At 39.7% G+C, this 23914-nt stretch overlaps 1 protein-coding gene across 1 annotated transcript in view; it reads left to right on the forward strand.

The window, feature by feature from the left end:
- MGAT5 (alpha-1,6-mannosylglycoprotein 6-beta-N-acetylglucosaminyltransferase) overlaps positions 1 to 23914 on the forward strand; it is a 98243-nt gene that overhangs the window by 8048 nt on the left and 66281 nt on the right. The window contains exon 2 of the mRNA XM_072418078.1: positions 18821 to 19203. Within this exon, the coding sequence (XP_072274179.1) occupies positions 18963 to 19203 (241 nt within the window). The 5' untranslated portion in view covers positions 18821 to 18962. The remainder of the gene's footprint in view (positions 1 to 18820; positions 19204 to 23914) is intronic.

The raw sequence follows: 23914 nt of genomic DNA on the forward strand, positions 1-23914 counted from the left end.
ATGGTAATCTATGTCTGATAGGTATACCCATTTTATGTATTGACCATCAGGCACTGTTCTGTAGAAAGATTGGGGGAAGGGGGGTAGGCTTGTATTCCCTGCACTGCAAGGCAGGGGAAGGTGGTAGGATGCTTAGGGTTATGCTCACACTGGCCATGAGGTTCCAGTGCATTTACTTCCTCCTCATGCCAGTGAACCACTGCTACATGCCGCTCCGAAGAGGATGAATAGGGGCAGCAGTGAGTGGTAATAGTACTAGTAGCTCACTGACGTCGGTTGTCCAATGTGCAGATGCCGGTTCTTTAAAAACCAGCGCTGTAGTGCAAGCTGTAGTGAACCACTGCTACATGCTGCTCCGAAGAGGATGAATAGGGGCAGCAGTGAGTGGTAATAGTACTAGTAGCTCACTGACGTCGGTTGTCCAATGTGCAGATGCTGGTTCTTTAAAAACCAGCGCTGTAGTGCAAGGTACCAACTAAGGGGAGATGCATGGGATTGCTTAACAGGTCTGAACTTACCATAACCTCTGATGCCTCCTACTCAGTAAGGTGCGGGGTCTGTTATACAATCATTTCCATCCTTTGTGATAAAACAGCTACACCTATAGATGCACGGTCATTGGCAAAATGTTTGCAGAAAGGTTGGAAAAACTTTTTTTTCAACAATATTTTGTATCCAAAAAGAAAGAAGCTCTGGTTTGTTCTCGCTTGGTCGTTCATTCCGCCACAGCCGATTGAAGAACAAGATCAGGGAGCTGCTGTACACATGCTAGATTTTCGCCTGAAACGAGCGATTGTTCATTTTCAGTGACAATCGTCTTGTTTATATGTAGCTTTAAAAGCAGACAAAACCAGAAACCTCACAAAACATGTTTTGTGTTAAAATTGCCTTGTTTGCTAATCCAACTGTGGATTTATTTCAAACAAAAAGCATTTACAGTGATTAAAAAAAAAAAAAAAGTTACTTTCATGTGGTTCGAGTTTGCTAAAGTAGTCTGTTTGATGTTTTTTGTAACATGTTTGTGCCACTTTTATGCCCTGTTAAACTTCTTAAGAGCTATTATATGTTTTGTGTTTTTGCTATGAGTATCTGAAATTTTGGCAGATTCCTATGTAGAAAGTTCTTAATGGAGTGAAGGCTTTTGTGTTTGACGACGGAAACCTATACTGACATTTCCTGTCACTGAATGTTTATTTCTCTGGTTTTTGTTACTGCCCCCCACCCCATTGTTAATGCTGGTTTTTTACTTTTTAGTGGTTGATGTTTAATGTAAAGGTAATCTGTATTTATGTTCACATTGGCCATTTCACCTACCATTATTGTCTTTGTAACCAATGCCTAAATAAAAATGCTCAACATGGTAGGGTGGGAAAAGGCTGGAACCCGTCAGTTTTTTTTTTTTTATTATGATTTTATTGTCCCTGTTGGATCTTTAGAACTAGTACCGGTAGGAATCCCTGCTAAAACCAATTGAGTAATGGGGGGGGGGTTCTTCAACATTGATGGCTGGAAGAATGTTCACCCTTGGAGTGTTAGAAAACCACCGTTTTAGAAAATTATAAGATTATTTGTGTCATGCAGCTGGCTCTGGTGCTGGCCACAGAACTATGCAGGCTCCATCAAAGAGGAGATCAATCAACCAGTTGGGTAACCTCAGTAGGAACCCTGAAGATCCACAGAATCCTGGTTGAAAAGGCTTCTCTTAAGATTCTAATACATTCCTACTATATTAAAACAAAATAGGGCATCTGCTTAGCCTGGCAAGTAGCAGCTGATATGAACCCTTTAAAGTCCTTTTTTTTGTAGGCAAACTATGAGTACAGGAAATTTGGAACATGGAGAGACCATTCAAAATGTGCCGCTAGAACCAAAGTCAGCCCATCAGTACTGTAGAACAAGACATGTTTATATATGGAGAGCAGGCCATTCTGGATTGTATGTGTTGTGCATTTTTATTATTTCCTTGTGACTGCAAAATGTATTTATAAGAAGACAATTTAAGATCAATCTTAATTAAGATCAATTAAATTTTTTCAAATTTATTTTAAATAAGGCCTACTATTGCATTGTATCCGATGAGGAAGTCCTGCATGCATTTTGGCATGTTGGCCTGCAGCCTTAAAAGTTCTTACAGTTTTCGTTCAAAGGCTCCAATGTAGCACAACATGTCTTAAAAAGTATTTTGGGAATTAAATCATTGCTATTTGGAAATGTTGGCACTGTGGCTTCTGTGTATCCACCATTACTTCAAGATTAGTATACAGCCCGTTTAGGCGGTGTCTGGTTCCTGGATCTTTTCCTTGGTCTCCTTCCCTGAAAAATTGTTGAAATAAAGCATGTTTTTAATTTTTTTTCTTTTATATATATATATATATATATATGTTTTTTTTTCTAATAGCTGCAAGTACACAGGTCAGATAATTCTCGTCTGATAATCGTCTCGGGGCTAATATCGTATAAGAACCTTGTTCTCCCCCTCCCCTCTTCTACATAGAGCAGAATAGCGCTGTATGTACAGTGGTTGTTCATGCATCGTTCAGTCTTTTGATGTTGGAAAGGATAGTGAAAGATCCTTTCCAATGACAATTATTGAATGTGTGTATGCAGCCATAATGTGCTCCTGAAACAGGATGTAATTCTGCAAAACGCATCAGGCTTGGAGGCTTCTAAGAAATGGATCATGCTAAACATGTTTAATGTATTTTAAAATACAGTTTATGTAGCATGTCATTTGTGGACATAGCTGTGTTATTTAATGTGAAATAGATTTGTGAATTTTATTTATTATATTTGGTTAAATTAATGTTTTGGTATGCCTAAAAAGCCCCTTTGGTTTATTTAGTGTTTTTTGGTACTGTTATTCTTGGGATGTGGCATGGTAGTTTAATGATGGTCTTAAAAACACCCTTGGAGTATGACATGGCATTTCTGGAGGTTTTAAAAACCATGGTAAGTCAACCTGTTAAAGTGCATGATCGTGATGGAACGCAAAGTTGGCCCTGTAAAAATGCTGTTGGTATTTGCAACAATTTACATAAGAACTCAGGGCTGCTTCTCCAGGCTTTTCTTTTGGAATATCAGTCAAACACAGTGGGAAACTCACTGGAGTTAGAGACTGACCTACAAATTGTCAATCTCTTATGAAGTAAGTGTATAAGTGTGTGTCATATATTTTTTTTTACACAGGGTTGGAATGTAATCTATGCCCTCATTATGCAATTTAAGGTGGCAATATTCCAAACAGATAAGATGTTTGATTTGTTAAAAAATTCAACTAAACAGTTGCCTATCCCTGTTTCCATGCGGAGCGCCACCATCTTCCTTCTTTTCTTGCTGGAGATGATCTTAGCCCATCTTGATAGGAGCTATGGTCATACCAGCCAATGCGGGAGTTCATTCATACCCGGCTTGCGCAAGTGAAACTAGGATTGCCGGGTTTCCCTGGCAACAACTTTTGAGCTGTGCATGCACAAGAATTGGTGTTAATGTATTAAGGGACATTGTCTGTCCATTTCTGCAATGCTCGCCTACCTAATTGCCAAAGCTTATAATGGACTTTATTTGCATTTTCAGCGTTCTCCCCAGCCTCTTTAGGCCGGGCTCACTGGCCAGGATTTTTTAGTAACCACACGTCTGTTTTTAGGTGGTTACTGAAGAGTTGGGTCACAATAGAGAGGCCACTGCCCACCTACAACTTCTACCTACCTACCTACCTAGCTTAAAAACAATATCTAGGTAGAATATTGCACTTTAACCAAACTCCATTAAACTGGGTCTCATTCCATCAATCAAATGTTTTGGGGTGTTGCGGGTTAAGGTGGTAGATCAAATTTTTTTTTTTTTTTTTTTGGTTAACCTTTTTTTTACTTGCCTAGATTTGTAAATCCTTCATCATTCTGGTGATTCATATACCTCTGGCACGCTACATGACCAAGTAAAACACTTGTTCATAAATCAGCCTTACAGATTCCTAGGCCATCTAGTTGCTCACTGCAGGAGCTGGTCATGTTTAAATATTAAATGAGCCGCAGTGGGAGGGGGGCAGGAAACTGCAAAGTCTTTACAGGAAATAGAGGGGTATATGTCATATGCTGGACAGAATACCCTCAAATCCTTTGGTAGCTTAGAGAAGTTTCACATTTTTAATTTTCCAACTTTTTTTGCCTGCAGTTCTGCTTTAGCTTGTAAAGTATTGAGTTGAGTTCTTGCATCACAATGCTGCTGGTTTCTGCCTATGTTTGCGGAGGTTTTGGGTCTCCCAGGATTGTGATGATTTCATCTGTCAAGGAAATGAATCACAGTAAGCCGGAGGCAGGTCTTTGTCTGCCTTGTTTTACACCTCTGCAATGTAACGATTACCTGACTGACTATTGGGAACATGGGGCGCTGAGGGCAAAGAATGAAATCTGTCTTTGTCTGTAGAAGCCTGAGACGGGTACGGATTTATCAAGATGACAAATTTAAGGGAAAAAAATAACCTAAACTCTGGTTATCTATTACCTGTGATGACCAGACAGATTTGTTGCACTCTTGTACAATGATTTGGTCATTGTTACTTGGTATGTTAAACCAAAATCTAATTTTTTACAGCTTCCCTTTGGTTGGGGGGAGGAAGTAAATGCATTGCAAATTTTTCTTTTGCAAGATGACAATGCAAAGCCACTGCTGTGCAGTATTGTCCCCAGACGACAAGAAGCTGTAGACGGATAGTCATATAAAGTGGGCAGGCAGTTAGTCTTCCGAGTTGTTGTTGGTATATGAATCCAGGTACCCCTATATGTTCCAACTTTCTAATGTTCACCCCTTCAGTGTGTTCCGTTTTTCAAACCTCTTTGCATTATGCTCCAATTGTGCAGCGCTCTCGACAACCCAACTTTTCAGTAACCGTACAAAAACAGGCAGTTGGATGAAAAAATGCTGAGAGGTGCGGCCAGCTAAAAGGGGCTGGGGAGAACTCTGCTGTGCATTTATCAGCAGCATGGTCAACCCCTCATGTAGGAACAAATGACCACTATACTCACTCTGTCGCATGGAGCTGCCATCTTCTTCCTTCCTGAAATATTTGGCCATCTTGATTGACCAAGCTGTGATGACATGAAATTGTGTGCAGGCATGCAGCAATGTATTCAGTCCCGGCAAGTGCAGGGGAAGCCGGAGACAAAGCAGAGCTGCACAGTTTAGCATTTTTTGACAAATCCACAGAACAGTCGGGTAAGAAGGATTTTTGCAGAAGGAATATCACCTGTCTTTCTGCAATAATGACCAGCCTTTTCGAGCATTTTTATAATTGGAACTTTTAGGCTGCCACGCTAACCAAAAGAGTTTTTGCCATGCAAGCTGTTAATGTGCTGCTAATTCACAAAACAAGAATTTCTTAAGATTAGCCCCAATGAGCCATAAATCCAAGAATACTGAATAAGATTGGTTTATATATGTTCTAACATTCCTATCATTGTAAACCACATGCCATAGTACTGAAATATATAACCCAAGCTATCCCTTCATCAAACACCTATGTAAAAGTATGCGTGTATGTCAAATAGGAATAAAGTACTTGGCATTCTTTAATTCTGCTTGAGGTTTTGTTTTGGCTAATAATACAGGAGAATAGTGCGGTACAACAGTGTACAAAGTGGTGACGGGCCACATCTGACACTGCAGAAAATGTAAAGCGTTTGAGGCGCAGCTTCAAAGATTCATTGCAGCTAATTGATCTTAGGAAATATGGCATTGTTTTATAAGGTAATGCAGCCTAAATAATCTATTCACTATAAAATTTTCTCAACCTATTCACACATGGGGTTGTAAGAGCCCGTGTTATGAGGCTTTGCGCTGGTCACTGACGAATGCAGCTTCAGTGTTGAACCCAGAAATGTTTGTAAGCTGGATGGGAAGAAGCTGTAGGTGGGTGACAGTCCCTGTATTGTGATCTAACTGATCAGTAACAACCCAATATCAGCCGGGAGGTTACTGTAAAGTGCCAAGAGGTGGGCCCGGCTAAAAGGGGCTTGGGGGAACACAGAGCTTATATCTGACTTTTGAGATTCTTGTAAGGTTCTAACATTTCAGAGTGGCAGCAAAATATATTGCTATCCAAGCGAGAAGTTTTTTCAAATAGGAACTACTTGCACTATAATGCCTTGCATTGCAGGAAAGAGTCTTCCATGCCACATTTAGGCGTGTTGGCTTAGAGCCATTCAAGTATTTCAAAGGCTCCATTGCAGCACAACAGGGCTTAAAAATTGTGTGAGCTTAGCCCGCAATAATGCATGACGAAAACTGAAGTTGGCATATAAAAACGCATTTGGTATTTGCAACAATTTAATGTTTTTCTTTTTTATGAGAGCTCAGGGCTGCTGCTCCAGGCTTTCCTTTTGGAATATCAGTCAAACACAGTGGGGAATTCACAGGAGGTAATTAGAGATTAAAGACCTACAAATTAGCCAATCTTTTATGAAGACAAAACTACGTGTGCAATGTCACTCTTTCTTCACCGGGTTGGATTGTAATGAATCTCCTGATTATGCCGCCTAAAGTGGAAATAAACACAAGATATTTGCCTATCCCTGGTTCATTGCAGAGCTTCACCACCTTCCTTTTTCTTTTTTTCCTGGAGATGATCGTGCATCTTGATTAACCAGAATTACCTAAGTCCCGGGCAGGCATGTGGATGTTTAATTCCCTGCATGCGCAAGTGAAGCCGAGTTGCTGTAGATCCTGGCAACCAACAGTGGGGTGTGCATGCACAGTTCAGCAGAATTTGACAGCTGGGTGGTGATCATGTAGGCAAGGACAGTTATTAACCACTTCCTGAGTCGTCAACATTTGAGACCTAAGTTCACTTTGTACTCTCCAATATTTTTAACTGATAAGTTTGCTTGCACAGCTCAGTATACATTCCCATATGGCAAGCTTGCCCAGCCAATTAAGATGGAAAAGACACTAAACCACAGTGTTCAACCCAGAATTTTTTTGAGCCGGGTGAGAAGAAATCGTAGGTGGGTGGCAGGCCCCTGTATTGTGACCAAACTCTTCAGAAACCTCCCAAAAACAGCTCAGTGGTTAATAAAAAGTGCCGGGTAGTGCACTCCGCTAAAAGGGTCTGGGTAAAATGCTGAACGAGAAGACTGGATGAAGATGCTGGTGAGGAAAGTTGAGTTTAGTTCTGTAGGTGAGCATGGAGGTAGAAACTGGCAAGAAGTCAGCTAAATAACCTTATCTAACCCATGCCCATCTGTCCAATGCAAGACCCTTGCTGACACATGCCAAGAACTGCCCATCAAACTGCCTCTCAACGCTCAAACGACCATGACTGTGGTGATGGGCAAGCCTTCAACTAACTGTTAGGGAATTACCTACATGGTCTTGGCCTATTGGTAGAAAGCTGGCAGGTTTCCAAAATTTGGTGGTATTAATTTCTACACAATGCCTATAGATACAGAAGTGAATGGGAGCTGGCTTTATTGCTTCAACAACTTATCTGAATACTTTAATATGCATAGTCAAGGCACAGCTTTGTACAAGCAAATAATTGATAACCCAAAATAGATTTTTCTACCAAACTAAAGCTCTTTGAATATAATACATTTATTGTATAGATGTACTTGCATATGTCATGAGTGACCTACAGAACAATCATGCAGCAGTCATCAGACCCCCATCTACTGTGTATGGATCACTTAGAAATCTTGCTTAAAGGCTTTACAGCTCCGGCCTTGATCACATAGTTGCCTTTTATAGGAAATTGACTGCAATGAGTCATATACTGTTCATCCCACGTCCTATTGCAATGGGGTGATAACACCCTCAGGTGTATCTGGGAACTATTTCTGCAGCCCCAATGCAGCTTTTATCTTGCCAGTTGCTGCTTTAATCTCTGCTGACATAATGGCAGTTTGGCAGCTCCTCTTATCTGGGACATTAACCTGTGTGTTTGTGTTCTGAGCGGTGTGCGTTACATCTGATGTGTATTCAGCTGCTGTAAGCCCGGGATTGACTTGTCACTGTATTGATTTACAGGTGCCATTTGATTTAATATCTGGAGCTACATGGAAGACCTGTTGGGGATCAAGTCTTCTCTGTAATCGCAGCCTTTTATTGTTCCTTCCGTGAGATGTACCAGAATCGGATGAGACTTTACTTCATTTAACATAATTAATATTTCCTTTTGTAATTCTCTGGATTAACTCATGGAAGAAAGGCATTATTGTTGTGTTGTAACAGTATACTGGGTAGCTTCTCTGTATCAGATTATAGCACAGAAGGTTCTGTATGAAAGAATACAGTTTGGAAGAACTCGGGTCAGGTTTACTATAAACCAGTGTTTCTCAAACAGGCTTCCACCAGAGGTTTGCTAGGGGTTCCCTGTGCAACTAACAATTTGTGCCTCTCAGTTTATTTTAAGGCTATGTACACACATCAAATGAGAATGTGACTTGTGCAGCTGTCTGATGTTCTTTATGGGTCTGTCCTGGTGGATCCGTGAGCGACGAACAACCACAATGAAGTAAAGGGGAGAGAGCCCACTGGGGTGCCGCTCACTCGTTTTTCCCCCCTCCCCTCTTCATGGAGCAGAACTGCGCTGTATGCACAGCGTTCATTCACGCATCGTGCAGTCTTTTGTTGTGTGAAAGGATCATGAATGTCTTAGTGTGTATGTAGCCTATCTGTAAAGTATCTTCTTCCCAATGGTCAGCAATGTAGGAGGAATTCTTCCTACTGACCACCACACTAATAAACTGTGAGCTGTGAATATAGTAATTATAGTGGGGATTCCCTTGAAGACCTGAAAGTTATTTTAAGGGTTTCCCCATGTTAAAGTTCAGGAAAGGCTGTTTTAAGTATATACTCCAACTGCTAAAATCTTATTTTAGATGTCACGCAAAATTTTGTTGCAACTTTTATTTAAAATATCTCGATATCTGGATATCCGACCATAAAGTCTCTTGTTAAAGAACTTTTATGATAATTAGGTGTCCCTTCCCCCTCCCAATAGCCCTCCTGCACTGTCACTTTGTCGTATAAACCACCCATGCACTCTATTAACTCTCATTACACAGGAATGTTGCAGTGTTGTCACTTTAGGGAGAAATGTCATGCAGCCATACCTGGAATAAATGCATGGAGCCTGGAAAAAAGCTTGGCAACACCACGACGGATTAAAGTGGAAAATGTTTTTTGTTCAGAAAAATTTGATCCATGGTGCTTTAGCAAACCAAATGTGCTTCAGTGACAGGTTTACATTTTATAGATATGGTCTTATCCTGCATTGGTTGAGTGAGAACCTCTTTGCAATTCTCACCCCTGAACGCTCTATACTTGCCTCGCCAGTGCTTCCTTTGTGCTCCGTTGCTGCTTTTGTCACAGCCACCATGGAAAGACCCACTAGCATGAGGTCTGTATTTGATATCCAGTAGGTTTTTTTAAATTGATGTTAAATCTAACCTTTAATAGAATTCAAGGCCCTGTGAATAGTCAGGATTCGGGATGAACGTGGGCTACTCAGTGGTGAGGCTTTGCTGGTGAACCATTGGATGCCAAGGCTTTGGGAAAACTGTTATTTGAATGTTTGGCTATGCTTGGGAAAGGGCAAATACTTTGCTTGATAATCAAACCCTGTTTATCTTTGTTGCCAACAGACAGTTTAGTTTGACTGTGGCATATTATAATGCCACAAATCTTGGCACAAACCACGTGTAATTACCATTTCCTTTTTACCAATTTAAATGTTTGCTTCTTATGTTTCCTTAGAGTTCTCTAAGAAATACTTGAGCACAGTTTTAGAAATGGTGTGAAAGATGTGAAGATAAATGTCTTCTGGTTTGTCAATCCCATTACTTCATTGTGTTTTGCTGGATATGTTGTCTCCTCTCGGTGGTCTGCTTTTGGGTGGGATAAAAAGGATCTTACTTTTGGCAAGATTGCATTTCCTTCCTTGATAGCTTACACCAAAGTAGCACAACTTTCTCTTTCCTTGGCAGTGTTGAACCCAGAATTTGTTTAAGCTGGGTAGGAAGAAATTGTAGGTGGGTGGCTTTAGTAACCACTCAAAAACAGCTGGCTGGTTACTGAAAAATGCCACCTGGTGCACCTGGCTAAAAGGGGCCAGCGAGATCACTGCTTGGCCTACCCCAGCATCTGTGGATAGACAGATTAGGTATGTTTAGAGAGCAGGACACCTGATTATGTTTATGACAACCTTTCATTGCTCACTTTAGGTTTGTTTTAAATGTTGAAGGCTAATTGATATCATTTCATCCTTAGCTGGCCATTACAGATGATCAATGAAATGCAGAAAATTTTACAAATCATATGCTAATTTCGTGCAAATTTCACTTGAAACTGAACTAATCAAGCACTACAGTGTTCTGCCCAGTCCACCACCCAGCATTTTTCAATATCCACCTGGCTGTTTTTGGGTGGTTAATGGAAAGATGGGGACCTATCGTTTTTTCCTTACCAGTTTAAAAACGTTTCTGGGGAGAACACTGCACCACACTTGCAGAATGTAATTGGTTTAGTTTCTAGTTAAAAAAAAAAAAAGTTACATTTTCTTTTTGCTTCTCATTGACCATCACCACAGGGCATACACTAGTGCACGGGCAGAGGTAAATGACTGAGACCTCCTGTTATTTATTATGTACCATTAATTTACTACTGCTGTGCACCACTCCATATCAATCAAAAATTATAGCAGAAATCTGATAAATTCTATGGAAACTAGTATTGCTCTCTCACTCTCTATTCTATCTATCTATCCATCTATTTCTTATATCCATCTATCTCTTATATCCATCCATCTATCTCTCTCTCTCTCTGGATGGTGCACCCAGCTAAAAGGAGCTGGGGAGAACACTGCAAACCATCCCTCACTACCAGCATCCAATAGTAACACTTCCTGATATCTACTCTAAAAATTGTGGGGCGTGGGGGAGCACTCCAACTGCTTGCTGGTTGGCAGGACAGTATGTCTACTGCATAACAACTATAGCAAGCAAATCTGGATTGTGGGTTTATTAGGTTGAGGTGGGATTTATTTATTCATAGGTGCTTTCTAAACATTCTTATATAAAGTGTTTTTGCAGAGCCTGACTAAGCTGAGCTTTCTACCTCCTGCAGTCAAACTATTGGGGTCACTTTTCATTCTGACCACCCTGCAGTGAATGCATTCATTTGCCACAGGGTTTACTTGTGGATTTCTGCACTAATTACCAACACGGTATATAGAGATCTGATTAGAATGGCAGTGATGAGTCAGACTGCATCATTATAGAAGCAGAGTATGTATTGCAGGCAGCTAGGAGAGAAATACATTTTAACAAAGCATTCTATTCTGTCTGGCCTGCATATTTATATGATTCAATGTGGGAAGTTACAGGATGATTTTGCAAACACTATGCACATTTATTGCTGCTATTTTGTGTCTGATCCTTCCATCTATTGGTGCAGGTTCAGTTTTTCCAACCCCTGGGAGAGGAGTGTGGTTGTCTGTGGCAACCAGTCAGCTTCAGACTTTGGCCCTGATTTATTAAAGTTCTCCAAGGCTGGAGAGAATGCACTTTCATCAGTGAAGCTGGGTGATGCAGAAAACCTGGAGTGGATTTTCTATGTCATTAGGTATTTGTTAACAAATGTTTTCAATTCTGGACCAGATCCATTCCAAATTTGCTGGATTACCCAGCTTCACTGGTGAAAGTGTATTCTCTCTAGCCTTGGAGAACTTTAATAAATCAGGGCCTTTGTCTTTTGCTTCCCCTTTTATTACACATGAACATATGGTTAACTTTGGCACCTTGTTCCTTATGATTTATGCAAGTTTGTTGGGTTGATTTTTTTTTTAACATCCTGTGTGCTTTTGAAGTTCTATACATGCACTCTATAAATCACTCTGTACTTTTGTGTTTTTGTTCTATATGATTGCGTCAAGTAATTATTACGTGTTTGTGTGTTGTTCACAATTGCTAGGCTGCAATATTGTCCAGCGTTCTGCTGGTCTGGTTTTTCGGACCACTGTTCTGTTTTTTTAAGCCTATTTGATGCAACACAGAACAGCGCCGCCCAAGTGCATAGATGGGAATGTGCTCTGTCAGTGTGCAAGTACATAGCATAATTTCTGTGACAATTCTAGTGTTTTATATCTTACCATATTTTTTGTAGTGTTCTGTTTGCTTATGCTTTACATGGTTTAAAGACTTTTGAATACACACACAACATGACTGGGTTTAGAGACAAATTTATTAGCAGCATTCTGGTCTTTTGTCACCTTGTAGATAACCTTATTTGTTCTCTGTATAAATCTGCTATATGGTTTTTGTATGTTTAAAGGGCATCTGTACCCAGACTAGGGGGGGCAAAGGGCTAGTTTACACAGGTGATGAGGTTGCCGCTTACTTGTTTCCAGAAACCGTGCCCATAGTTGAGACTGTACATAGCGTAATGTCACACCTCTAGCTACCCAAAGGGTATAAATATTAGGCTTTTGAGTACCACGGGCTATCAATGTTCAAAGGATTTTTCATTAAGAACAGCATAGCGGTTGATGCCAGTGAATTGCTTTTCTCACCAGCTGTGTGAACAAGGCTTTAGGAATTGTCATGTTCTAGTTGAACGGTATAATATCGAATAACATTTAGTCATCCCGATTTTAGTAGCTGCATGTTGATTCTGAAACATTCTCAGAGATCACAAAAGACTTGAATGTCTGTTTTTAGTTGGTTTCTAACAGCTTGAAAACACCTGGTGTGTGTTTTATATTAGAGAGCTGACTGGTTGCCAAAATTCTGCGCTCTATAGAGAATATGGTATAAGTAGCAGTGTGTGTCGGGGTTTATTTTTTTTTATTTATTTTTTTTAGGACAGGTGCACTTAGAAGCTTTCACACTTATTTCATACATATCTGCTGCATTAGGGGAAACTTTTCATTCAAAGTGGACCTAAACTCAGAAAACCAGGAGGTAGTACTAATTCCCAAGAGACATGCAGTGTCTCTTTTGCAGAAAATGTTTAGGCTCTACATTATACAGTGTATGCACAGTGTTTTTAAGAGCTCAGCTCTGTGTGGCCATACAATAGTTCACAATGTCTGCCATGGAGCCGGTGGCCAAGATGAAGCAATGACAGGCCCTGGACCTTTCAAAGCTACTGGGCAGCTGCACACCAATAGGTCTGTGCCATAATTATGTTTTGAATTTACTTCCACCATAAATGGCCTGCCCAAGGCTCCAGGGTGGTCCCCAAATCTGACCTGCTGTATTTTGGTGCTCTGAAGATCTGTTGGGGTTTCATTAAGAATAAATGGCACTTTTGTTGCACAAAGCATAGTATACACTTTATTATACAGCTGCAGGAACCCACAAGTTATCTGACAGATGATGAGTGTACCCACAGCTCATATGCATGGACAGGCACAAAAAAAAAGAAAAGACCACTAATCATGGTTTCCTTTCTCCGAATAATATGATTGTTACAGTACCCATTAATGCAAAAAAAAAAAAAAAAATACCTTAATGGGTACATTCAGGAGTTTAGTGCATGCTATAACCGCCAAATAAATGCAGTGTTGGCCACTGGCTCTCTTGTAGAAGCAAGTGTGGCATCTTGAAATAGTCCTGCATGCAGCAATCTTTGCTGTTCAACTACTGATAAAAGATTTCAAACATTCAACCAACACCTTTATTTTAAGTAATGGGTACATTCAGTGTTCTCCCCAGACCCTGTTAGCTGGGCGCATCACCCGGTACTTTTCAGCAGCCACCCAGCTGTTTTTGAGTGGTTAGTGAACAGTCGGGTCACAATACAGGGGCTGCCACCCACCTTAAAATTTCTGGGTTGAGCACTGGGTACATTCGGCAGGTAATTATGCCTTCATGTTGTTACATTGGTTGCAAATGTTCACCACCCATTCTTCCTAGTATACAATGTATGTAACCATTTTTGATATATACATATATACAATTTAAAGCATTCTGTAGGGTTGTAGAGGTGCACTAGTATGGCAATAAATTAGAGAGGAACTTTCAGTTTTTGAAAGTTTAAAAATTTGAAGTTTGAAAAATTGCGTGTCCTTACCTGTGTAAAAGCTGTGACAGTAAAGGCGAGAGAACCTCCTCCTAAAAAGCTTTTTAAAAAAAAAACACAAAAAATGTCTACCCTTTTAGGATGATGATTGGTCCACTTTAAGGTACTGTAATTGATGTATATTTATTTCACCTTTCAAAATTGGATTTTTCAGGAGTATAACTTGTATCAACTGCTTACATTAATAAAATATTTTTCTAAAAACCGTTTTATTTTTCAATAAAATTTTAAACATGAGTTTAAATATTTAAAACTTTACACTTTACAGTTTTTCATTCCCATTGTAATAAAGATGTTAAAACATTTGCCCCATTTTTCTTTTCACAACATATATTGCTTGCTCATGAGGCATGGGACTTCCACAGAACAAAGTACTGTATCTTCAAATCTCTCTCTCAAATCCGTATCCTTCAGGACAATCTATCCATGTGTGCAGACCTCCAGAATAAAGGTCCTATCCCACACAAATGGACTCGGCAGGTGTATGTTGCAAAACGCATTGAGAAACGAATAATGGGACAAATGGTTTTAACATCTTACAATGTGAATGAAAAACTGTGTACTCAGATGCCATGTTTTTAAAAAACAGTAATGAAAAAACATGTTTTTAAGAAAAAGAGTTTTTGATGTAATCAGTTGATCCAAATGATAGGCGGTGCCTGAAAAATTAATTTTGAAAGGTGAAATGATGTCTAGATTTAATTGTGGATGTGGCACCGGAATGATATGGGTATCATCAATAATATATAGTATAATTGATGGTTATCATACAAAACACATTTGCTGATAGTTGATATTTAGCAATGGGTTTGTCACAGCTATTAATGTAATTAGTAATGTAATCGTTATTAAGGTAAGTTGAAGTCAGCATCCCCATAGATTGCCCACTGATTATGCTAGTTATCAGCCTCGTCAAACTTGTTGCTAATTACTGCCAGTAAATATGCATGAGATCATTATCTTTGTGTGTGTGTGTGTGTGTATATGTATGTATATATAATATATATATATATATATATATATATATACATACCGTATATATAGATTATAGATATAGACAGATATCACTAACTGTTCCTCATTCGGCTCACAATTTAATGTCCTTACCAAAGTTATGCTATTAACATGAGGCTAATTTTGGGAAAAGCTACATAACCTAAATGCATTATTTCAGAATGTGGGAGGAAGCTGGCAAACACAGAGAGGACATACAAGCTCTATGTCCTGGCTAAAATGTATTTCTGGGAACCTAGCGCTGCAAAGGAAAGAATTGTAGCTACCGAGGCACCAGGCTTCTTGAACAATTATAGTACTGTAGTATACCATGATACCAGTATATCACTGCAACCCTACAAAGAGATGCAACAAAATGCTTTACCTTGTATACATAAAGACAGCAAGAGATGTTCATTGCAGCCCTACAAAACAGATACAACCCATTGCTATGTATAGTTGAAATTCGAGCAACCTTCTTGCAGAAGCTGATAGACATTTTGGAAGGAAACGAGATGTGCCTACAAATGAGATTTCCATAAGTTTGTTGTATATTTTACCATATTAATGTGAATAATTGTCACCTGTATATCTCCTTTTCTCTTCAATTGCAACTGCAATACCATGAATATATTTTTTGTAAGATGGTTTTCATGAAGATTTCATATAGCTGCATCCCTAAAAGTGCATAATACCCCTTAATTCCATTATTGTGGAGCAGTCAGGTTTACTCTCTCATTAGCCTGATCTTACCAGGAGACTAATCAGCTATCCCAGTTCTTATATTGGATATTGGAATTGGACTACCTGCCTGACCATTTTAAATACTTATCTGACCCTTGGGGGCATTGCCAGCTTTTTTCCTTTTTCTTTAGCCACCTTTATTGGCCAGGCCAGAGTGCACATGTGTGTGATAGTTCATTCTGTCCTGGCAGCCCCTGGGATACCCATCACAACCCATACGTGTGCAGCTCAGTGTTTCAGACAGGCAAGTATGTTTCATTGCAGATCATATCACCTCTTCTTTTCTGCAAAGCAGATTTTCAAAGCGTGATTTTAGTTCTTCTTTAAAAAAAATAACTACTATGTTCTAAGTTTGTTCTAAGTTGTTGAAGGGGTGGGAATTCTGTAGTTTTAGTTTAGCAAAAAAAAAAAAAAAAAAAACTCGCTGTGGTTTTATTATAATGAAAGCACTCTAAGTACCCAAATTTGACTTGGTAACCACTTCTTGCAGACCTCTCTGTGCAGCTAAGCTCATTTTGGGAGAAAAGGGTGAGCTGATCTGGCATCCTCAGGTGCTAAAGGAACAACCTCTATATAAGAGAGCAGAATGACAAAGATTAGTTTCAGGATGCTTTTTCTCCCTCACTGTCCAATCACTGTCTGGGGGTGTGGTACAAACTAGTTGTATTCCTTAAAGGTAGTAAATAAAAAAAAAAACTCCTCTCCTCCGGCTGTGCTGTGTGCAGAATAGTTCAAACCCGATGTCTGGATGAAATAAAATACAGATTCTCTTTTAAGATTGTGCGTTGTGCCTGTAGGATGATTATTTGAGTTGCTGTGGTGCTTGTCAGCTTGAGTACGTCTGAATGTTCTCTGACTTTTTAATAATGGTGTTTTATCATACAGAATGGCTACTTTTTGGAAACAGTTTCACTGTTCAATGTAAGTTGTATATATAAGTCTTTGGTGCCTGTAAATCTAAGGTGGCCACCGATTCTGCAACCTCTCTATATGTCACTGTTTTTCTTGGATCACATGTCTTTCTTATTTCTAACATTTGTACAATAACCGAACCTTGTGACCATATCTGTATATTGATTTACAGGCACATGATTTACTATTTGAATTCATGTGACCTTGCTCTAAAAATCACCTAAACTCCAGATGTAATAAAATGCTTATTTTTACCATAACGACCATTAAAGAACTTCCTCACGTGGGTTTCAGATTGTGTAAAAGCACTGTGTACAGGATTCTTTTACAACTTTGTAAAGCATTGGCAAGCTTTATTTAAACCCAAAGCACCCTTTAGCTCCTCGCTTTTGTTAGGACCTAATAGACATAAGCAGGTCCACTGAATGTTTAGAGCTAGACTGTTCTGATCAATAATAGATTGGAAGAAAAGCACAAAACGCTGCATATGCTCCTGTGTTCATTTTCCTCCAGTGATTAATTGGAATTCCCACTGTGCTTTATCCCTTGGATTGATATTTCCCAACAAGTTTTAGCTATCCACAACCAATAGGAACCCCCTCCAAAAAGCTGCTGAATTCTTTATCAGGTTAAATAATATTAATCGATCTGCCCACCCAAAAGTGTTGTTCACCTTGTTAACCTTTTGACAGGTAACTTTGACATGCTAAAATACAAGGCTTGTAAATTAGATTCTAAATCTGAGTTTCTCAACCTTTTTAATATAGGGGACCCCTTAAAACAACTTTCAGGTGTTCAGGGAACCCCTTCCTTTAATTACTATATCCACCGCTTACAGTACATTAGTTTGTTGGTCAGTAGGAAAAATGCCTCTTACATTGCTGGCCATTCATAAGAATGTCACCCTTACAGATAGCCAAAAAGATTGGTGTCACTTAAACTGACCTGAGAGGCACAAACTGCTCATTGATCAAGGAACTCCAAGCAACCTCTGAAGGAACCCTGGTTGAGAAACTTTGTGATAAAAGTCTCCTGTACCGTATGTTTAGCAAGCATGTGCTTTCCAAACCCATCCACAAATTACTAAATGACCAATTACACAGAAACCTATATATCTAGTTTAGTTTATTTTGGACAATGTATATGAACTCATTGATTGGTGCAAATGGTCCTCATGTCTGGTGAGCCTGCACAAACTCTACTGAGTACAAAAAAAATATATTGGTCACAGGTAACAACATACTAATTACATGACATGAAGATGTGAAAACACAATGCTTGCATGCAGCCACAGACAACTTGATAGAAAAAAAAACTTCACAGACAACTGTTTGTTTAATTTTAGTTTTGTCAGTTTATTTATTGCAGTCTGTATCCCATCAGAGGTTTTTATGTATTTCTATTCATAGAGAAGCAACCAGAAGTAGAGGAAATGTTTACAATGAGAGTATAAATCTCATAGACATTTGACACCAGCATTTCCATTGGATGATCAACACTTGCCTCTTTTTCCAGTGACTGTTGTATATTTTAGAATCTCCCATCACTTTTTGTGTCTCTTAGGCTGCGTAGACGCATTAGACTGGAAACACATTTGTTGTTGGAAAGGATCTTTCACAATCCTTTCCAACGACAAAGACTGAAAGGTGCATGAACGATGTACATACAGCCCTGTTCTGCTCTATGGAGGGCGGAGGGGAGAGAAAGACAGAGCAGCACCCCACTGATCTCTCTCCCCTTCACTTGTATTACTGTTGTTGATGGATCTGCCAGGACAGATCCATGAACAGCGTTGGACGAGCGCTGTAAGCAAGCCTAATTCTCGTCCGATACCAGCCCTGAAACGATAATCGGACGAGAATCATCAGATGTATGTACGTAGCCTAACAATAGCCATGGAGACAAGTGGAAAGGGTGCAAATGCCTCGAGGGAACACAGAGACAGCAATATAAATTTGCATAGCGGTTTAATGCTTGGTTTATCCTAAAGTAACAGAGAAATTATAGCTATACAAAGGTGTTAGTAAAAAATCTAAACAAAAACGTCTTGGTTTGGTTAGTCTGTAACTAAATCTTTTTTTTTTTTTTTCTGCAGGATTTTGGAACCAAATACAAGCGATCTGATTACTACAATGCTGTGGCTACAGACCTCTTCGTGAACCCGAATATCATGGATCTAAACTTTCTTTTCAGCCTTTAAAACCACTGCTCTGACCGAACAGATACTTGCAAAGATCATGGCTTTTTTCACGCCGTGGAAGTTGTCTTCCCAGAAGCTGGGCTTTTTTCTGGTGACTTTTGGCTTTATTTGGGGCATGATGTTGCTTCATTTCACGATCCAGCAGCGGACTCAGCACGAAAGCAGCACCATGCTCCGCGAGCAGATTCTGGATCTCAGCAAGCGCTACATCAAAGCCCTGGCGGAGGAAAACAGGAAAGTCGTTGACGGCCCATATGTTGGCACGATGACGGCATATGGTAAGGACAAAAAAGTGCACCCTTCCCATCTACTTCTGAGAGAATGTATGACATTTGTATATTAGGGCTGTGTTTGATGGCTGATTTTACAAGAGCCAACGGGTTTCAATTCCACTGCTGGCTTTTAGAAACAAAGCAAATTATGGTTTTATTTGGCCCATCTGGTTGAGAAGGATGCAGAAATGAGCTGTAAAGTAAAACTAGAGTCAAAAACCCTTATTCTGTAAACGGTCCGATACACATAAATAATGCAGCACATAGTAGACATTTTGAACTTTTTTGCCTAGGTTTGCTTTGGTATCCATTGCACAGTCCTATATGGTGCCTAACAAATCAGCGGAGGTGCAAGCCAAATACCAGGTACCTTTTTTTTTTTTTTTTTACCAATATCCCCCCCCCTATGTTGCACCATCCATGTTATCCAAAAACAGGATTGGGCCTTTATTGGCACAGTTCTGGCAAGCACCTTATAGGATTTTAAGAACCTGGGGTGCCTAGGCATTATTGCATACTTTTTTAAAGCTCAGCTGATTGTGTTTCTAACATGGATTTATTATCACAGATTTAATGTGAAAAATGAAACCTTTAAGTTTTAAAGGTTAGTCCCCCCCTTTGCTGAGAAAATGAGGAGCTGCTTCTTTATCATTTATGTTCTGAATGCTTGGCTCTGGTCTCCGTGGCAAACACATTCAGGCAGATTGCTGTTTTAGAAGGCCAGTAGTGGCAACCCTTCTGTTTCTTTCTTGCCCAATGGTCCTTACCCAAGGACTAAATAATTTTACATTTTACTTTTCATCCCAACCCTTACACTGACCTTACAGGTTACTCGAAGGTTGCCCTGATTTTTGTGCACCAGTACATCTCTGCAGTTTATGCTCTTTTCCCCATGTTTTGTCATCTTATAAAAGCTGCAAGTATAAAAATTGCATTTTTAGCTATCTGAAATACAGTGAGATCTAGGGGCAGATACTTAGAAATCCCAAGCAACGTTTTCAGCATTCTCCTCTGCTGTACTACAGAACACATTTCGTTATTTCTGAACAGTAATTGGTTATAGCCCATTAGGCTTTAGACACAATGGAGGGTTAAAACCCCCCACAGAAGTCCATTTACACCGGGAGGTCAGTGGTAATGTGGTGCCTTGTGGATTGCATTATGGCAGTCCATTTATGCTTGCTGCTGTTTAGTTTGAGGATGTATACAGGGTAATTTTAACATAAACCTGAGCTTGTCTTATGCAGGGCAAATCAAAATGTTCACTTTAGGCCTATGCCCTAAACATCACATTCTCCCCTTACAGTTTGGCCTCCAGGAGAAGCTGTAGTCACCCTTTTTAAGCATCCCCATTTAAAGCTGAACCTTTGTGGATACGCCCTGCACAGTTAGTTTGTCTAGACCAGTGTTTCTCATCAGTGTTCCTCCGGGAGTTACTAGGGGTTGCTTGAGCAATGCATAATTTAGACCTCTCAGGTCAACTTTCCCGTGACACCAGTGATCTTTTTGGCTATCTCTAAGGGTGACATTTTTCACAATGGCCAGCAATGTAAGAGGCATTCTTTGCACTGACCATCACACCAATATACTGTGAGCTGTGGATATAGTAATTATACCTGGGGCTCCCAAAGAACTAAACGTTATTTCAAGGGTTACAAAGTTTGGTCTATAGAGAGTAAAGAGTAAGTTTACTTGTCTTCTGTTTTGCTCATCTGCCATCCATCTAATCTTTGGGTTGTGGTCAGACCCTTACTGTCCTGCTTTGTAGGGGATGATGTTGGTGGCTGGGAATAGGGGCGTAGTCTTGCTCTTTACGTGTATCTGGAACTTAACCTTGCCCCACTGCAGGGAAGTTTGGCTTTAACAGTGCTGGTGGTTTACCCCGGGCTGCTATCCACATGTTGTTCTGAAAGTACTGCATGTTGTCTGCTTCCGACAGCTGAATGGAACAACAGTAGGAAAGCTAAGGAAATGGCGATTTGTGCATCTGGGGAATTGAGGGGCATTAAAACATAACTGTAACAAAAACATAAGTTTGCTTTCTGGCTGTTTTGGACATGCTTTTTGGCTCATGTCACTTTGCAAGGAAAGGAAGTAAAATTGTTATTTGGATGCATTTTGTGATATTGATCAGATCTAAATCTTAAAACCATATGCTTTTTAAATAGGAGCGGAGTTTAAACTCTTTCAGCATTGTCTGACTCCACACAGATCTTCATACACTGTTCAGCTGCCTATGTCTTTGGCAGCAGCTCCCTGCTCAGTGTGTTTTCCAGTAGTGCTAGTAACAAGTGTTTTTGCCAAAAAAGAAAGCAGTTCTTGATCCGGAGTTCTAGAAGAATAACACTTATGGAAACTGTGTAGATTCTCAGTCCAAATATATTTCCCTATCTGCTGTTACTATAGTATGTGATTTGGCCTGCATTGAATTTTATTTTTAGTCTGGCATTAGAAGCCTGTGGCTGTGGAGGAATTGCAGACCACCAACATGACCTACCAACAGCAGATGGTAAAAGCATGTAGAAATGTCTACCCGCCCAAACCATGGTTCATTGAAAAAAAAATATAAAATATCTTTTAGTTCTAATCATTCAGGGAGGGAAGGCTGCAAGTATAGCATATTGGCATTTCAAAAATGAACACCCCAAATTTATTTCAGGTATTTAAATAGTTTTGGACCCATTATATTAATATTGATATTATTATTATTAATATTATTATTCATATAGCCTTAAATTTCATCACATGCGCATTTACACCCATCCAAAGCGCATGTGCCAAAATCTTAGGGTATGTGAACACTGCACTCCTTGCTGCTCCCAATAGAACACAACCCTGTCATGTATTCTTTCTTCTACATGGTACTCAAGCCTTTGGATCTAACACCAATTTGAAAATATCTGTCTGTGCTACTCCAAGCAACCTACAAATATCCTGAATCCAGTGCAAGCCTGGCAAACTTCTGTTGCACTTATATAACAGGAACATCTTATGAGCATACATTTCATATAACCCTCTCTACGCATCCCCTGAGAGAGCCTAAGTGGCGAAATGCGTTGGAGTATGAGACGCTGTTATTGATCCCCACTCTTATGATTTTGAGTATACTATGTCTACCTAATTGGTGTGCTATCCAATGCTATTCAATGGGAAGGACCCCCCAAATGATTTTACAGTATTTTTACCTTGAGTTGTGACAAATTTTCTTTTGTTGTATTACCAATGCAAACATTTTATGCTGCAAAATATTCCCAGTCTTTGGTATGTTTGCTTTTGTATTGTGTGCTGGAAATATCTGTAATATAGACCAGTCACTGCTGTTCTCTCTCTCCATGTACAGGGTGACTGGTTTGTATCTGCCTCCACCTGCTGCAGGCAGCCTGTATTGAGTAGGTGTTCTCAGTTTATTCTACAAGCTCTTTCCTCTACAAAGACTATATGCAACAAAGTATTCAACCCAGAATTTTTTTAGGCTGGATGGGAAGAAATTGTAGGTGGGTGAAAACCCGATATTGTAACTCAACTCTTAGTAACCGACCCAAAAAAGCCAGGTGGTTCAGAAGAGTTCTTGGTGTTGCACCCAGCTAAAAGAGGCTGGGGAGAACACTGCAATCCAGTGATGGCACTGGGTAATAACTGGATTTGCAATTGCAATTGTTGCACAGAATTTTTTTTTATTTTTTTTTTTTCAAGCCTAGTGGGAAGAAATTGTACACTGGTGGTGGCCCCTGTTTTCTGACCAAATTATTGGTAAATGCTTAAAAACAGCTGGATGGTTACTGAAAAGTGCTGGGTGGTACGTCTAGCTCAAAGGGGCTGGGGAGAACACTGAAGGTAGATTTACATTTGTGACTATTGAGGAATATTATTGTGTTTTTGTGCAGAGTTTCTGTTTCAAGAAGCCACAGTAGTCACCTCACCTCCCAGAATATTAGGGGCAAAAAGTACCATTTTTAATTTCCATAATGCAGGAAGTTTGGGGGCAGCCACATAAGTGAACGCTTGCATTTTGCTTTAAATGTGTTTTATAATTGCGTGCCTAAAACTAAAATAATTTCCTGTTAACTTGTGTATGATTGCAGCTTGGCGATAATGCAAGGTGCTGGCTTGGAAGTCTAGGAGGCAGACAGCGTGTGGGGTCTGAGCCAAGGTTATATTTGACGGGAAATATTTTGCCTTGGTACAAAATGTTAGTTAAAAATACAAGCATCTTATACATACATATACCTTTCATTTCACAATATTAATGGGGAAATAAACTCATGATGTCATTATCTCTATGCTTTGGAATTTGTACACCCTGTGCAGATACAGTGCAAACATTTAACACTCATCTGAAGAAGCTCTTAAACTTAAAACATCTTCGGTCAGCTGCCTTTCTGCTGCTCTGTGTTATTTGTAGCTATGTGACTCCATCTGTCCCCAGCAGCCATTCTCCTTGCCAGTGGGACATGATCTGTTAATCATTAAACACCGGATGAAGCAGATTAATAAAGATTGCTAGAAGTCCAAGGCAAGCTGGCAGTGCAGAACCTGAAGACAAGCACTTTATAAATGTATAAGAAACAAATGCTTAAGCTGTAGTGTTTCTTTTTTTAACGATGAAATTTTTTGGCTAAGATAAGTCCATGCTGCGCTGCCTTGGTTGGGGGATTTGGGCAGAATAACCATTACACAAGCATAGAGCCCACCTAGCATGATGAGTAAGAAAATTTCA

Source organism: Pyxicephalus adspersus, chromosome 7 (assembly GCF_032062135.1).
Source record: "Pyxicephalus adspersus chromosome 7, UCB_Pads_2.0, whole genome shotgun sequence".
In the NCBI taxonomy this organism is placed as follows: domain Eukaryota; kingdom Metazoa; phylum Chordata; class Amphibia; order Anura; family Pyxicephalidae; genus Pyxicephalus; species Pyxicephalus adspersus.